Here is an 18,229-nt window from a genome sequence, read left to right on the forward strand (position 1 = left end):
GGAGGACACTGTAGGAGGGGCGCAGCCTGCATCAGGAGACTTGGTCAGATTTACAGATTTGCCCAGAATCCTTTGTTGGTCCCTTCTAATCCATTCTCTACACAGCTGCTAGAGTGATCTTTTCAAAATACAGAGATTGAGTTTCCTTTAGGTAAATTCTTTCAGTGGCTTCTCATTTATTTTAGGATGAAGAAAGAAAACCTTTAACACTTAGACACCACCTACTCTGCCCTCAGCTTCCATCTCTAGCTTAAACTCACTGTGCTCTCATTTGTCAGTTTTATATGGAATATTAAAACAGCTTTTTATAAAGCCTGTAAAGGGGCACTGCGCTCTGAATAAGGCAGTCTCCCTATAAGTTGATCTGCAGAGGCCGTACAATTGATTTCTGCCGCAGTGAAGATAATTGTAGGCACATGTTCTATGGTGGATCCAAGAAACCACATACGCTATAGCCATTGGTAAGATTACAGGAAGAGATTGCTTGTCTGCAAGAATCTTAGGAGAATTTCCTGGATTTCTGATGTGAAATAGTTAGAGAGTTAGGAGTGTCTAATATATGCCCAGCAGAGTCAAGAAACTTTCACAGAGTAGTTGCTGATCCTCCTCCCAAATCCATACCCTTCCCATTGCCATGGCAACCAATATAACTAAAAAGACAAGAGAAGTTTCTACACAGGACCTTAAAAGAATCCCAACTCTCCTTTGAACTTTTAGACTTTGCCATACGCCATGTTCTATACTAAAAACTGTAACTTAATTAGGCTTAAATATCAAATAGGTTAACAATTTATTTATTTTTTGCCCAATCTATCTCATTCTTCACAAAGACCTGCAGATGGCCCCATGCAAAGATGCCTCTAAACATAAATAAAAGGCTAATGCAATGAGCTTGGAAAAGAAAATCGATTCTCATCTCTCTGAACTTTCATAGTCAGTCTGCTGTAAGATAATGTGTTTGGAACAGTTATTGAAACTAGTAGATTTTCTGCTACTGAAGTCATTCTTACTGCTAAGTCAGTAAACTTTTTAATATTAGGAATCCATTCTAATAATTAATTTTGTTCTTTAACATGTATTCTGTTAACAAATTATGTTTGATCACCAGCTATTTGCAGGCTGAAAATACGTGAGGCTCGAGAATATAGTCAGACATAGTAACTGCCCTCTGGGAGCTTCTCTACCGGGGCAGGGGTAAAGCAAGTAAACAAGAAATTGTGATACTTGGGGATTTCTTAGAAAATAGAGTGCATAGTCTTTGAGAGTTTAAATCTAGAAATAATACATTTCTAATTATTCCAAGTGTGAGTTAGGAGAGTTCTCTTTATGGCAGCATTACAATAATAAAGCTGTATTCACTATCTTCCAACGGAAGCCCCTAAACAGGTTGCAACATATACTGAGGTCAAAAGGTTCTACCTTTCTGACTACACTATGCCTAGGACCAGAGGGTGACTGTCTTCGCATAGTGACTACTAGGCATTTTCCTGGCATTCTCTGGAATTATTGCCACTTTTCTCCCATTTCTCCTGTTTTGGGAAGGACACAGCAATAACTTTCCATTCTTTAACTCTTACAAGAGACGTGGCATCATGAACACTGGGCCTCATTTAGGGAGAGCAACAAACTCTGTTTGACCCCTTCTACTAGAAAACAACCTGTCTGTGGATATCTTACAAAAGTTGATGTTATCAAAGTTCACTAGAATGGTTAGAACAGCAACAGATATTATTACTGTGTGTATCCTTCTACTCAGTTTCTAAGCTGGTTGCATGTGTCAAACAGAAGACTGTCAAAGCTGGGATTTTTATGTCATCCAGCAAAGTTAGAAATATTTTCATCCAAAATTAAAATTCTACTATGCTCCTTGAACCATCAATTCTGGTCCAAAGATGTTTATCTTGTAGGTGTAAATGGTATTTTATAAAGTCTAAAGTGATATTTGTACAATATTCTTTACAGCACTGTGTGAACATACAAAAGATTCTAATCTATCTAAATCTCTGTTTATATAGATTTCAATGTAGCCTTTAACAATGTTCCATATGAGCTGAAAGGGAATGATCTCCAAGATATATTAAGCGATCAAAGTAAGATGTGGAAAAGTATGTATATGTATAGTATGGTACATTTAGGTGAAAAATTAAATGAGTATCTATGGATCTATTTGAAAATGCATGGTGTAATCTGTAGAAAAATACACAAAAACATTGGTAAGAGTTAATTGTCTTTGAAGGGGAGACTGTATGACCTGGAGCCAGGGGAAGGAGGGAGATTTACTTTTTATTGTATTCTCTACTTTTGTCTTTTGAATTTTTGTCTGTGTGTGAGGAATGGATTATTTTCCCCAGTTATGCAGTCCTGCATAAGAGCATTACATATCCTTATCTTTGCCATGTGGTTTGTGGCCTCCCACTGTAGGTGACGCAGACCACCTCACCCCACTGTAGGTGTAGCAGACCACCTCACCCCACTGTGATCAGGCTTGGTCACATGATCTGCATTAGTTAAACACATGCAGCAGATGTGAAGCAAGCAGAAGGTTAAATATGCTGGTGTGAGTTAGCTGGCCCTCTTGTGCTCTTGGGATCTGTCATATGGAGAACATAATCCCTATAGCTGCTAGTTCCAGAATGAAGAGACATGTGGGGCAAACCTGGAGGCAACCCACAGCTTTGAGTCAAGTCCAGGTGATTTCAGTCTAAACCAGAGCCACCCCAGCCAAAGTGCAGACCTGTGAGCACAGAAAATAAGTTTTCCTGTTGTAAGCCACAGAGTTGTTCATGATTGTTTCACAGCATTGTTGAAGCAATAGCTGGAGAAGACAAATCCCACAGGAGCTCTTAACTGACCTCCACGTAGCCAGATTCTTATGTTAACCAATTCCTTTCCTCTCTGTGAGCATGTTAATTAATGTCCAGTGCCTAAATGTGCATCACTTCTAGGCTAATCTAGTACAGCCACATCCTTCTACTTCTTCTACTTGAATCGTATTCTTACTAAGAGTTAGATATTTGTCCTCAGACCGATTTATGTCTGTTCTTCTCATTATATCAGTTAAATTATGTAATGAATTGTTAATTTGATTAAATGTGACAAAAAAAGAACTTATTGTTGGTATGAAAATATATACATTGCATTGCACTCTTTGGAAAAGCTCAATAAAAGTTAGCCACTAAAAACTGTGATGGGGCCAGCCTGGTGGTATAGTAGTTAAGTTTGCCTGATCTGCTTTGGCAGCCTGGGGTTTGTGAATTTGGGTCCCGGGTGTAGACCTACACCGCTCATTGAGCCATGTTGTGGTGGCATCCCACATACAAAATAGAGGAAGATTGACACAGATGTTAGCTCAGGGACAATCTACCTCACCAAAATGAAAACAAAAAACTTGTGATAAAATTAGGCAGTCTAATCTTGGTAAATACAAATTTTAAAAATATAGAGGGATTTGCACTCAAAATTGGTTCCCAAGTGCTTTAAAATTCTCATCCTATTTAAAAACACTAAAACTAAAAGTTAAAAATGATGAATTATGGATTATTTATTGAAGAATGATGATGTGGTATCCAACATCTTAGACCTTGGTCTTACTTGCAAATACTAGTGAACTAGTTTACATTTACCTTTTTTAAGTTAAAACAAACTGTTGAAGGCATGTATGTATGTCATTTATTACGATTTCTTGAGGATCACAAACAGTTTTTCACTAATTGCATCTTGATAGAAGATACAGGAGTTTCCCAAGTTCACAGCCTTCAGGAATACAGGAACTGACAACAAAATTTCTTGCTACTCTTGGAATTTTGTACTAAATCCTAAAATCAACATCTAGCATCATTTAGAGACTGAAATAGAGCAAGACTTTGGATATTTCTAGTGCCTCCCTTGCTGGTTCTAAATTAGGCTGTCTGGGAGCTGCTTTAGATGTTACTTGGGTACAAATGCAGTAGTATAAATTCTACTTTGACAATGAAGACATAATGGCTGATAGGTTAGTATATCTTTAGAGAAAAATGAGAGAAAATTGTTTATCATGTGTTATAACTTAAGACTGTTACCCACTGTCAATGAGCTCTAACACACTGTTATCAGAAAGCTTGATTAATTTAACCTTTTTTCAAACACAATGGCCTGTAGTGAAAAATTTTATCAATTAGTAATTCAGTTTATTCTAGTCACTCTCAGTTTTCTGTCTCTCTCTATTTTTAAGCTTGTAACAGTAAAATCATCTCCTGGAATACTTAAATTGTATTCATTTTCCATTCCACTCTTTCCTTTTGCACTTGATGTGGGCCAGGACTTATTTCATGGCTTGTTTATAGATGACCATAATGACTATTGACCTAATTATAATTTTGAGTAAGCCACGAGATCACAGCCACCCAAAATACATGCCCAAATGGCTGCCTAGAAAGGTCTTTCTCTCTAGGCCAGAATTCCTGTGCTTATGTTCAATCCTTTGAAAAAGAGGATGGGGAGCAGGTATTGTTTGCATAAAGCCACTACATATATGGGTGGAGATGTTGAGGGTTTGGTTCCAGACCACTGCAATAAAGAAAATATCGCAATAAAGCAAGTCACACAAATTTTTTGTTTCCTAGTGCATTAAGAAAGTTATGTTTACGCTATATTGTCTATTCAATGTGCTATAGCATTATATCTAAAAAAATGCACATACCTTAATTTAAAAATACGTTATTGCTAAAAAATGCTAACCATCATCTGAGTTTTCAGTGACTTGTAACATTTTTGCTGGTGGAGGGTCTTAAAAAACGCAATATCTGAAAGCTCAATAAAGCAAAGCACAATAAAACAAGGGATGCTTCTATGTGAAATAGGAAAGAAAAGGGATCTTTTAACTCTGCTCCCAAGTGTGCATTTAGCAGAGGAGAGCTTACTAGACTATCTTTGATGACAAAGAGGACCTGGCCCTGACTGAGAGGAAGAGATTCTGAGATTTCAGATGTGGGCATTTCGTAGAGAAAGAACAGAACAGTTGAAATAATTGCTAGTTGGGATACCGTGATAAGGGAACACCTCAACAACAGCATCAAGGTAGAGGACACTGGAGTAAACCTCACTGCTGTTCAGCATTTTCCCCACAGCCTCCTAAGGGCTTGGAAGGAAATTTTAACTCCATAGGAGGGATTCCTATCAGGTAGAAAGAGCTGTGCATGTCATGATCAGGCATGGAAAGCTCTCCAGTGTGCCCAGAGAACAAAATGTGGGAAAGAATACAGTAGGATATAAGACTGGAGATGAACAGTTAAAGTCTCAATGCCAGGCTAAGGTATTTGGACAGCTTTCAGAAGTTTTGGAGACAAGGCAAGGTCATTTCTCAGAACTCTGCCTTAGGATCACTCTATGGGCATCAGTTTATGGGATGACTTGAGAAAGGGGTAGGTTGGAGGTAGGTCTTGAAAAAATCTAGACAAGCAATGTGGACATCCAAAGATGGGATAATTGAAGCTATGGTGATGGCTAAATTCTCCACAAAAAGGAGAAAGCTATGAAGAAACTTAGCAGACTGCTGACAATTTGAGGGTGATTGTAGGAAGAGAATAGCCAATGTAGAGGGTAAAAAGAGCAACTAAAAGGAAGGAAAAATATCACAGATCATTGCATTATGGAGGTCCAATTTAGGGGAGTGAGTTAAAAGGAGACTCTGGTAACTAACGTAACACATTTCTGAAGGTGAGAATAGGCAATTGAATTTGACAATTAAAAGCCGTGAGTGATTTTAGATAGAGTAGCTATAACAAAAGATGAAGACCAAAACTATATTTTCCAGGGTTCAAGAATGAGTGGAAGAGGGGAGTAAAACATACTCAGGCCTTTTAAATATTAAAAAAATGCTGATAAAAACCGAATGATAGATCATGATTTGATAGAATTGATGGAGTGAGGGAAGATTTTTTGTTTGTTTTTCATAAGAGACAGGAGTTCATTTAAGATAATAAAACAAGCCAGAGGGAAGAGGAGATGAGGAGAGATGGAGTCAAGGAGGGAGGAGTAGTCAAGGAGACCAGGTTAACTTGGAAAGTAATAGGACTTTCATTTTCTGAGAGAGAAAGGAAGGAACAAATCAAGAGGACAGAGACACTTTAAGGTAGATAAGAGGAAAGTTAAGAAATTTCATTCATGCAACAAGTAGTAATTAAGGGCCCAGTAAGTGCCAGGTACTCTTCCAGGTCAGAAAACATTGGTGAACAAAACAGAAGGAACCCTACCCTCATAGTGCTTACATAGGCTAATCCCTTATTGTTGATAAAACGTAGAGTGAGAATAGAGATCGTGCTGAGAACTTAAGGAGAGGGCAAACTGTTGAGACTAGAATGTAATAAAAATTATCTTCAAATGATCTAAAATCACGAACAAACAAAACAGAACTGGCCTGGAACAGGGCAGAACCAGCGAACAATTGACAAATTCTAAGGACATTTACACTCTCACGTACATAGGTCATCATTACGTACACTTCAGTCTTACAGTTTTATTTGTCAATTATACCTCAATAAAGCTGAAAAAAAAGAAATTGATTTTAACGGTGTGTGTGTGATTGTTTAGGTTCCATTTTCTTGTAAATGGAATGTATAATGTATACAATGTATAAATGTGCAATGTATAAATATAACAAGCTCATTAAAAATAATGGAAGAAAACAGAAGTATATAAAATTCAAAATGGGAGCCTCCTTTATTCCTTCATGTCCATCTACTTCCCTCCTCCTTTCTTCCCTCTCTGAAAGTAACCACTTTAACATTTTCTGTTTATTTTTTTCTGGTCCTTTCCTAAGAATTTGCAAATATATGCATTTGTGAATATACATAGTCTGAAGGGCAGGAGAAATGGAAAGGAAATGGGAGAAATGTTCCAGATCTCGATTTTGTTGTGGTTACATGAATGAATATATTTGTTAAAACTCACTAAATTGGACACATAAAATTAGGGAATTTTATTGTATGTAAACCACACCTTAATCAAGCTCATTTAAAAAATAATAAAAATACACAGAGTCTAGCTCTTACAGTTTTCTTAAAGGCTAGTAGGATCATTTCTCTAACAATTCAATCCATTATTGAAAAATTGATTGATCTGATTGACTGTTTTGATGCTCTGAAACAACTTAATTGATCTACGTTTCCACTAATAAATAGCCTTAAATATGTCAGTCTAGAAAACATTGGAAAATTTTACTTTAAGGTGCTTAGTTCATACTGAGAAGCCCAGCCTCTGACTTTGAGAAAAGAAATGGTGGCAACAGGATTGATTAAAAGTACGAGAGGGCTAACTGAGTCTACAGATTTTGGTGTGTGAACTTAGAGGAAAAAAGATGCCTTAAGATTCAATTCTTCACGGGTGGATAATATTCTTTTAATGCAACGTTGTGACTTAATTTGAATTAAATTTCATTCAGTTTATGGCAAACAGTATGGGCAAATGTCAATGAGAATAGGAAAGATGTGTGGGAAGACAGGCATACAAACCTTGTTTGAATGAAAGGTGTACATCTGGTTAAGGAAGCAGAGGCAAATGTAACTGGAAAAGCAGGTGAAGTCAGACTATGGGAAACTCTGAAAGATAGTTAGGGGAGTTAGAAAATAAAAAGTAGAGAGTCACTTTAATTCTGGTACGGTAGTATTTCATGGTGAAAACACCTTTTGAAAGAGTAACAGAGAAGATGGATCAGTGGGAAATCCCGTAATTCAAGATATTAGGGAGAAAGTCACAAAACTTTTGCAGAAAATAACTAGTGTAGTAGAAACGCTACATTGTAGCAGCATTCTGAGAGTATAGTTCTAATCTCATTTTACTCACTAACTCATACATCTTGGGCAAGTCACTTAAACTCTCTATGACTCTGCTTACTCACATCTAAGATCAAACAGTTAGATTCCATCACAGTTTCCTGCAATATATTGATAGTAAGATAGACAATTTCAGATGGAACATAGAGGAACTTTAAAATTTTTAATAGTTATCTTTTTTTTTTTTTTTACAATCACCTTCTTTATGTCAAGTTATACTGGGTATGCATTAGCAGAATGTTATAATTTTAAAAATGAATCTTGACTCTCGCTTCAGGAAATGAGAGAATGACAGGGTCTGGAACTATCATCCTACCATAAAAACTGGAAAACTGGACCAAGGTAATAAACAACAGTTTTCAGATATTGGAAATCAGGCAGCACAGAACTGTGATCACTGAGAGCAAGAAAACAAATGAGGTGAGCCCCATGAAAACTGTAATTTTCTGCCTACCAGCGATTTCTGGGCTGCAGTAAATGTAGGGGAACCCAATGAAAGCTCAGTGGTCCAGCTGACTTAAGGAGAGAGAGACTGCGGTTCAAGGAAGAGGACAATAAGATTTGTGGGTCAGAACACCAGAGAAAGAACAGTAATACAGAGAAAGAGTTCCTGAAATATCGAGTGGCATCCCCTTGAGCCTTTGGCTAAATAATAATCTCCAGGGTGCAATTTCCAGAAGAGTGGACAAAGTAAAACTTTCAGGGAAAGAACAGTTGCCAGGGAACTCTAAGTAAGACAGTTTCTAGAGTGCACACAGTACACATAGGGATTAATTTGAATTCCCACCAGCTAGCATGGAGAGACCTTTCTGAACACATAGGATGTTCAATAGAGACCTCAGAAAGTGCATCCCTCAGTATAGGCCAAAACTTCCTTAGAGGAGAAATTACATTAGACCTGCTCTTAGGGTGATGAAAAACAAGTCTCAAAACAATGAAACTTAGCTGTGAGTAAACTAACTGACTTCCAAAATATTCCCAATCTTAAAGCAATAAAATAAAATTCAGCACTCAGAAATGCAAAATTCAATGTCTAGCATCCAAAAAAAATTATTAAGCATGCAATGAAGCAGGAAAATATAACCCATAACCAGGAGAAAGTCAATCTATAGAACAAATTCATAAATGTCAGAGATAATTGAACAAGCAGAAAGTATGTTAAAATAGGTATTAAAATATGCTTACTATGCTTGAGGATATTAAAAAAACATGAAAATAAGGAAGAGAGATGCAGAAGATATAAAAAATATTTAAATGTAATTCCTAGCAAAATTGGACACTTACACACTGTGGTGGGAATACAAAATGGTGCAACCGCTGAAAAGCAGTATGGAGGTTCCTCAAAAATTAAAAATATAACTACCATACGATCCAGCAATCCCACTTCTGGATGTAGATCCAAAAGAACCGAAATCAAGATCTTGAAAAGACATACGCACTCCCAGTTTCAAACAACATTATTCACAATACCCAAGACATAGAAACAAGCTAAATGTTCATTGACGGACAAATGGATAAGGAAAATGTGGTATACACATACAATGGAATACTAGTCAGCCTTAAAGAGGAAAGACATCTTGTCATATGCAACAACACAGATGAACCTGAAGGACATTATGCTAAGTGAAATAAGTCAGTCACGGAAGGACAAATACTGCATGATTCAAATTATGTGAGTTATCTAAAGAGAGAGGAGGAGAGAGTGGAATAGTGGTTGAAAGGGGCTGGGAGAGGAGGAAATGGGGAGTTGTTCAACAGGTATAAAGTTTCAGTTATGCAAAAAGAAAAAGTTCTAGAGATCTTCTGTACAATATGGTGCCTACAGTTAACAATATTGTACTATACACTTAAAAGTCCATTAAGAAGGTATATCTCAAATGGTGTCCTTACCACAATAAAAAAAAAGACATGAAGGTCAGATAAGGACTTTTTCAGGCAAACACTGAGGGCATCAATCACTAACAGATCTGCAAAGCAAGAAATAGCCAAGGAAGTTGATCAGTCCAAGGGAAATAAGAAACAGGGTCTCTCAAGCTTCTATCCAGAGACAAAATAATAATAATAATTTATTATTGTTAATAGTAATAGTAGTTTGCTACTGCTGATAACAAATTACCACGAACGTAGCAATTTAAAACAACAAATATTTATTATCTCACTGTTTCTGTGGGTTAGTAGTCAGGGCATGGCACAGCTAGGTCCTCTGCTCAGGGTCTCACCAGGCTGCAACCCAGGTGTTGGCCAGGCTGCTTTCCCAACGGAGGCTGTACTAGGGAAGAATGGGCTTCCAAGTTCCATCAGGTTTTAGGCAGAATTAATTTCCCTGTATGACTGAGAGTCCTGGGTTTTTCAGGTTATTAGTTGTAAGCCATCTCCAGGTCCTAGAAGGCACACACAGTTCCTTTCCACGTGGGCTTCCTCAACTTGTCTGTTTACTTCATCAAGCCAACAAAAGGAATATCTTGCTTCAGTCTGCTAAGATGGATTCTTATATAATAGAATGTAATCTGGAAGTGACATCCCATCACATTTGCCATAAACATAATCTAACCAAGGGTGTGATATCCCATCACCTTTGCCAATTCTTTTGGCTAGAAGCATGTCTCAGGTCCCTGCAAATTCAAGGTAAGAGGATTACACAAATGTATGGAGACCAGGAAGTGAAAATGACTGAAGGGGTCACCTTAGGGTCTATGTGCCACATAATTGTTAAGAAAATCTGCTTGCTTACAGAAAAAAAGTATATATAATTTTGTAAACATCCCTCCATCAATCTAATTAGCTCATAGTAAATTTCCTGGGGTGCATCCTGACAAGGTAAAAATCCACGTGGTTGTAGTGTGGAATCAATTTGTAATAAACAAGCTTGGTAATTTAGGGAGGAAATTCTCAATGTCCTTGGGATCAGCCACAAGGTCCTGTCCACCAGTCCACACCGCTGTTGGAACTTCTATCTTAGTAACATTGTATAAGGGAGGTGTAAGCTAAATATAATTAAATAGAGAGAGAGAAAAAAAGAATTTTCACAGAAAAGCACATTATAGAAGTAACATTAGCAATCAGTTGTTAAGCAAGTTATTCAAACGATAAAATTGTGCAATTAGGATACATTTAATGATATATAAACATTAAAACTTAAAAATACTTGAAAGCACTTCTGTGCAATAATATGAATTGTAAATAAAAAGAGACAACCATTATATTTCTAATTTGCACTTTTGAAAAGTAGGCAAAGATCCTAGAGGAAGGGGCTCTTATTTCTATGGGGGATGATCTTTGTAGTAGCACTTGATCTGGGAGTATTGAATAGGGTAAATAAAAATGCCCCTTCTCATATGCAGAGATCTGGGCTCCAGGGAATTATTGACACTTGAGGAGCCTCTTCAGGAGGCATTGAGACCAATGCACAAACACAGACATTTGAAAAATGATGTTCAAGAGGAGTCAGCCTGTTATAGAGAAAAGGAATGGCTGTGGTGCTAAGCTCCTGGCAATTTTTTCCTTCCCCCTTCTTTCTGGTAGCACAATCTTTCTTGTGCTGATTCAACAAACCCCAATCCCCCAGTTCCAGTGTGGTCCAGGTGACCAGGCCTGGCCAATTTGTCTTTCATTCTTCTAGCCACACTGATTGTGTGAGAGATGGGCACGTGACTAAAACTGGGCCAGAGTTCTCTCTGGAACTTTTTGCCAGAATATTGGCTTTTTCTTTGGATTTGCAATTAAAAGGACTATATGAGGTAAGTGCATGCAGTCACCATCTTACTACCTTCTGGGAAATAGACTAAGAACGGAAAGAGCATATGAAAGCAGAATTGAGAGAGAGTGAGAGGGAGAGAGGGAGAGAGCCCTGAGGACAAGTTTCTGGCTCTTGTGAGTTTACCATTATACTTTTTAGTTCAGCAAAGCAGTGTATATATATATATATATTTTAACATAAAATAGATTTGGTTTCTGCTACCTGCAACTAAAAGAGTCTTGACTGTTACCATATTCTATGGACTGAATTGTGTTCTCCCAAAATTCATGCATTGAAACCATATCTCCCAATGTAATTGAATTTGGAGATAAGGCTTTTAGGAGGTAATTAAGGTTAAATTATGTCATAAGTAATGAGTCCTAGTCCAATAGGATTGGTGTCCTTATAAGAAGGGAGAAACAGTGAGAGCCATTCCCTCCCAGCTCACACACAGAGGAAAGGCTACGTGAGGACACAGCAAGAAGGTGCTGTCTACAAGCCTGGAAGAGAGCCTTCGCCAGAACCCGACCATGCTGGCACTCTGATCTTGGACTTCCAGCTTCCAGATCTGTGATATATAATGTTTTGTTGTTTAAACCATGTCAGTCTATGGTATTTTTTTTTTATTGCAGCCCAAGCAAATTAATACATCATAGTTAATTCTGGCACCAAGATGAGGAAGGGAAGGTAACGCGGACAAAGTTGTAGATCCTTAGGAAACAGTAACGTTGGCCAGGGAGAGGTTTCTTAGAGGACTAGAAATGTTTCTGAGGGAGACTCTACTTTGGTGATTGTGCATCTTGTATTCTCTTAGCAGGGTGACAGTCAGGCAGAGCACACTGGTATAGTCACTCGAGATGTTGACTGATTGGTTGGTGCCTGGGTCGTTGCATTACTAAACATCTTAAGTATATCACTCTTACCCTATAATAACCTGGGCTTAAGAGCAAGTGGTAAATGAGAACGAGAAGCCAATGCAAAGGGCAGAGACGGAAATGAGGGCAGATTAGCACTGACCAGCAGTGCATGCCAGGGGAAGATGGGCTCAGGAAAGGCTGGTACAGGGCCCCACATGCAAAGTGCAACTGAAGAAAGAAGGGGCATGTTCTCCTGTTTTTCTCAGTAGAATAATGCAAAGTATAAACATTTAAATACAAAGACAGAGAGAGACAAAGAATAGAAAAACAACACAACACAGAGGCAGCAATAAATATTAGCAAGCTTTAAGGCACAAAGTGGGCCTGAGGAGTCCCTGAAATCAGCATTCCTTTACTATAATGATTTTAATACTCTGCTAAAGATGAATGGGGGAGCCCAGAAGATGGCAAAGCAACAATGAATATCAAGATCAGGATCCAAATGGCATATGATGGCTTTTGGCTAATAAATTTTTTCACTTTCATAGTAATAAATTTATTTTACTTTCATAGTAATAAAGGATTGGTGGTTACATTGGTAATTACACCTGTCTAATTTATGGTGTTATTGCTTATAGCTGTGACTAAGATTATTGCTTTTAAACACACATATCCTTCATTTTAAGTTTGTTTTGGGTTTTCTTTTCTTCTCCCCCCAGTGCCAAGCAAGAGATGCATAAGTGAACTTGAATCCCCATGTATTTTGATAGGGTCTGCAAGCACAATGATAAAGCTAATATCTGACTCAACTTTCATTCAAGTAGGTATCTGAGTCTTACAGGGTAAGGTCCTCATCTAAAAAACTTTTCCTAAACCAACTGTATACCTTTGTTGGGACAAGGAATTGGTTAATTACAAGAATAACTAGTACTTTGGCATAGTGTATGAGTCTCTGTATGTGGACATACTCACTCCACATACATAATAATTATAACAGTTTAGGAGAAAAATCAGATTTTTCACACCAGTTGAAGTTATACATTTTCACTATTGTAGTTACGATGGTGGCATTAAAATGTACTTTTTAAAAAATTTTCAAATTTCCACATCCCTGATTTGAAAAACCCATGTATCTCTGATGATCATTCATTTAATTAGAGCTCAGGATATCAGCCAGAAGCCAAAATCATTACTGTATTTCCTTATATATTAGAAAAAAATAACAATAACAACAACAGCAATGTGTATTTCCCTTTAATATAGAATTTTTGCTCCAAAAGTTTCACGGATAATGGCAAGAAATATCTTGATACACCATTCTCTGGCAGGTAGCACAGACTCTTGCTAAAGGTGATATTTCTGTCTAGTGTATCTTTAATGATCCATATATTGGCTTTGTAAAGAAAATGAGTAGTAAATGACATCCCAAAGTACTGTTAGGACATTGTTAGTTTATTTTGTGAGAGATGGATAAGAAGTCAGAGAATATGCTCTAGAAAAAAAGATTGTATATCATTAATTCTCTCTTTAAAGTACGGTCTTAATTAAGTCCTGAGAGTTTTTGGTTTTTGAGAAGGAATAAGTGTGGTGGAAGAATAGTGGACATAAGATCCAGGAACCCCTGGGTCATATTCTGGCTCTTTACTAGTTAATTTTGACAATTTACTTAACTTCTTTGAGCCTCTGGAAAAATGGAGACAATAATATTTACCATACAAAGTCACCATGAGGATCAAAAGTAATGATATGGCACATGATAAGAACACTATAAGTAGCATCTGATCTATATAAAATATCTGGCATAGTGCCTGGGGCCTAGCAGGTGCATAATGAGTGGACACGACGTTTATTAGCTCATCTGCAGTATGCAACTGTTGAGTAGTAGTATCATCATACCCAGCAGAAATGCATCAAGTTCCGATCGGGTTTCCCCCAATCAAAAGCTTGGAACAGACCAGAATTAACAGCCTGTAATAAAATAAAAACAATAAACACTAAGCATTAAAATGATGTAAGACAATAGCATACATTTAAAGACAGTAAACAAGAGATACACAAAAGAAAAGAATTGACATTATGTTCCACTCTTTAGGAACATAAACTAAAATTCAATAAAGATTAGTAAGTCAAATAATAAAAATGATGAAAATTGATATTAATCCACGCAACTATCTTTTACATCCCCTTATACTTTTCCACTGACAACCCTCAGACAATGAGGCCTTTATATGTTACAGTGTTATAGAAAGAAATTTTTCAAAAGATGCCGAACTGAATGATTCTTGAATATCTTAGCTTCAGGAATTTTTATAATTTTTTTTAAATCAAGCATTACCTATACATCTCCTACATTAAAAAATGACAGCTAGTATTATTAAACAACTCGGTATATTATTATCCTTGTCAGATGGTCTAGGAGGTTATGACCATGTTCCCTATCCTGAAACACTTTCATTGCTATTGGAAGGAATGTTCACCCCCAGAACGCCCTCAGTGCTTTCTGTGTGAGGTGCAGCGCTGCTGTCTGTCTCCCGTCTGCAGGGCCAAGCAGCCTGCCATGTTGTCAGTAATGTGGCCGCAGGCTGAGAGACCACATAGCCATTTTTGCATTTTAATTTTTAGATTTCAGATATTAGAGTAGAAACATTCATATACCTAGGGTTCCTTTTCCTGTTATTTGTTACCCGTGTAGGATGGAGGAGACAGATAATTTTCACATTTACCTCAAGCATTTCATTAAATCATTCTCAAACTATTCCAAATCTCAGATATGCTTTTTAACTTGAATCTCAGATTTTTTTTCACATTCACTGATTTAATCCTGATTTTTATTTTAAAATTATTCCAATCATGGTTTATATTTACAGACGGAGTAGTCTGCTGCTATTGAGTCTCTGCAGGTTTTCAGCAAGGGGAAGCAACAGAATGTATTAGTTAGGACTTGAGTTCTAGCATCAAACAGAGCTTGTTTGAATACAGGCTTAAGGGATTACTGAATCTGTGATCCAGAGTAAGGTATTCGTCTTCTCCGAAACTTTCTAGTCAGTGAAATGGGAAAGACGGTAACATTCTTCTCACAGGGTTGTGAAGGTTAAATAGAGTAAGGCATAAAAACCATGTAGCACTTAAGAATGCTGAAAAAATTGCTCTTTTTACTAATATTACTACCATCAGCAGCAGGAGCAGCATCCTTGCCTTAGCTTTGTACATAACTTATAACCAAATATTTTATCTCCCCTTTGTACTTATTTCTATCCTGAAAAGGACTTGCTGTCAAAGGACAAGAGTTCTCTTTGAGAGGAGTCAGCTGTGAGATGTGTAAGGCATTGGCTATAACATTAGTAGAATGCGGATATCAATGCCTTTGTTGAAAGATTGTTAGGAGAATTCAGTGAGACTGAATGACATCATGTATATGAACAGCAAGAAGGACACAGTGTAAGTGCTCAATAAACGTGAAATTGAAGTTGTATTACCTGGAAGGCCATGCCCACCAGAGTCTATCTGTCTCCTCACCAGTAGGAGGCCCTGTGTCCTGAACATATTTCTTCCCATAGGAACTTGCAGGCTTATCTCCTGTGGTTAGAGCTCTTCAGAGAATTTCAGAAATCCTCAACTAGTGTTTCAGTATATCTATAGCAGTGATTCTCAACTTGAAAGCATGGAATGAATTTATTAGGGCATAGTTTAAAATGCAAATTCCTAGAGAACACAAATATATTAAAACTTTGGGAAGATCTTTTCTCTCTCTCTTTCTGTCTCCCCCCACCACAAACACACACACACACACACACACACACTCATACTTGGCTCAGAAAGTCATACCAATTGAATTTGACTTGTCTCTGAGCTTGCCAAATATTGAGTAATATAGTAACAAAAAAAACCCAAACCTTAAAATGAGGGTAAAAATGGAAACCATTAATCTATTTTAACCCCTCTCTAACATTTAATTTGCTGTGAATAAAGCATTATTTCCACACTCTGAAATGGCCCATATGACAATTGGAGTATGAGCAGATATGGAATAGCCTGTATCATGTCGTATAAAGCTGATGATTTCCCAAAAGGGGAAATACAAGCTTTCCCCAGAAAAGGCAGTTTCAGGTAATCTAAGGATCAGAATTCAGTCTGCATATCTGGGAACCAGGCCCAAAAATCAAGCACCTAGGACACAGAAATAAAAAGAAGGAAATCGACATGAGTTGATGCTGATTCTAGAAACATCAAATGCCAGTGACAGTGCCTATAAACGGTGCAGTGAGCTCTCTGGGAGCGCTTCTCGGGGATCCTGCGAGATACGTGTGAGTCATCTCAGGAACAGGAAGCATGTACCTGGGCCCAGGGCTGCATGTGCTGAACAGACGCTCCTGTAGGGCTCTGTGCCAAATACACATCCAAGTGACTCTGCCAAGTAAAGAAATAATTTCTCATCTGTAGGTTAATCATATGATCACACCACAAGTAAATATGAATTTTTTTTCTTTTTTTTAGGGAATAAACACGTACAATAACATGAAGACACATTAACCAAAGAAGCCCATCTTTAAGAACTTCTCTTAGCTCTATTCTTCTGTCCTGGGCAGTTTCTTCATAAAGCCCACAGAGGGCATCTTGCTGGTCAAAGACAGAGGTAATGCACCTTTTCTTCCCAGTCTCACCTCAGACAGATCCAAGAGTGTAGGAGGTCAAGGGCTAAAATCCCCAGTGACCATCTCCTTCACTCTGTGTTAAGTCCCAGAGGACATTCTGAGAAAGTTGTTCATCATAAGGCACTGAGAACAGATCTGAATATTTCCTTTTGCTTTCTCATTTTAAAAATGTGGTAAATGTTCTACAGGGCTCTTTGAAAATTTGTGGGACATAATCCATCCAGTACTTTAATGTCCATTAACATTTAGATTTCTTCTGGATCACAAAAAAACCTTGATTTTTTTCATATTTTCAATTGCATTTTGTTTTATGCAAAAGAGTTATTTTTCTATGAAAGTGGGCATCAGAAATATCTTGGAGCTATAAAAAAAGATACAACTACTTAGAGCTACCCAAGCCTATGAATCAACATCCAAATCTCTAGGGTTGAGTTCTAGACATGTGTGTTTTTTCAAAGTTCCACAAACGCTACTATGTATCCTTCGTGATGCTCCACTAAAGTAAACGTCCCTGCAGGTACTGTAACATTCCACAGTCCAGTCTCCAACAGTGAGGAAAAAGGTAATCTGACTATGTAAATGTACAGTGAGGGCCCCCAGTGAAAGTTCAAGGGTGTCATTTTGTGAAGTCTTTCTTTAGCAAACTCTTAGGCCATGTCAAGACAATGCTTTTGAAATTATTGAGTTTGCTTAAAGGTCTCTTTACTTAGCTCTGACTGTACGATATGCTTCCATCTAAGTGACAGGCAAGCATAATTTCCCCATTAAATTGAGAAAGTGAGAAAGGAAGGTGAAAAGGCAGTGGCTAAGGCCATATATGACAAGCCCACAGCTAAAATGATACAAAGTTAAAAGCCTTTCTTCTAAGATCAGAGACAAAACAAAAACAAAAACAAAATTGTAACTCTTCCGCCATCACTGTCTATATGATAATTTAGTAATAGCAGCAGGAGACATATAGAGTGAATTTATCTTTTAAAATATTATTGACATCTATTCTATGTTCTTGAGTGTGATAACGTAAATAGATCTCCACATAAACAAGTAATTAAAGTAGAAGGTAGGATCTGGCTTTAATCAGTCAACATTTTTATTTTTCATTTACCAGTATCTTTGTCATCTACACTTGGCAGAAAATCCATGTGAAAGGAAGTTCACAGAAGTAATCAACCATGG

General features: G+C 37.4%; 1 protein-coding gene across 1 annotated transcript in view; it reads right to left on the reverse strand.

The window, feature by feature from the left end:
• Nucleotides 1–10,307: 10,307 nt before the first annotated feature.
• The window catches only part of LOC124235873 (lipase member K-like), a 44,879-nt gene continuing 36,957 nt past the window's right edge, over nucleotides 10,308–18,229 (reverse strand). The window contains exons 7-9 of the mRNA XM_046654392.1: nucleotides 16,737–16,808; nucleotides 14,298–14,369; nucleotides 10,308–10,420 (exon numbers count right to left, since the gene is read on the reverse strand). Coding sequence (XP_046510348.1) covers nucleotides 10,400–10,420; nucleotides 14,298–14,369; nucleotides 16,737–16,808 — 165 coding nt within the window. The 3' untranslated portion in view covers nucleotides 10,308–10,399. The remainder of the gene's footprint in view (nucleotides 10,421–14,297; nucleotides 14,370–16,736; nucleotides 16,809–18,229) is intronic.

This window comes from Equus quagga, chromosome 2, assembly GCF_021613505.1.
Source record: "Equus quagga isolate Etosha38 chromosome 2, UCLA_HA_Equagga_1.0, whole genome shotgun sequence".
Taxonomy (NCBI): domain Eukaryota; kingdom Metazoa; phylum Chordata; class Mammalia; order Perissodactyla; family Equidae; genus Equus; species Equus quagga.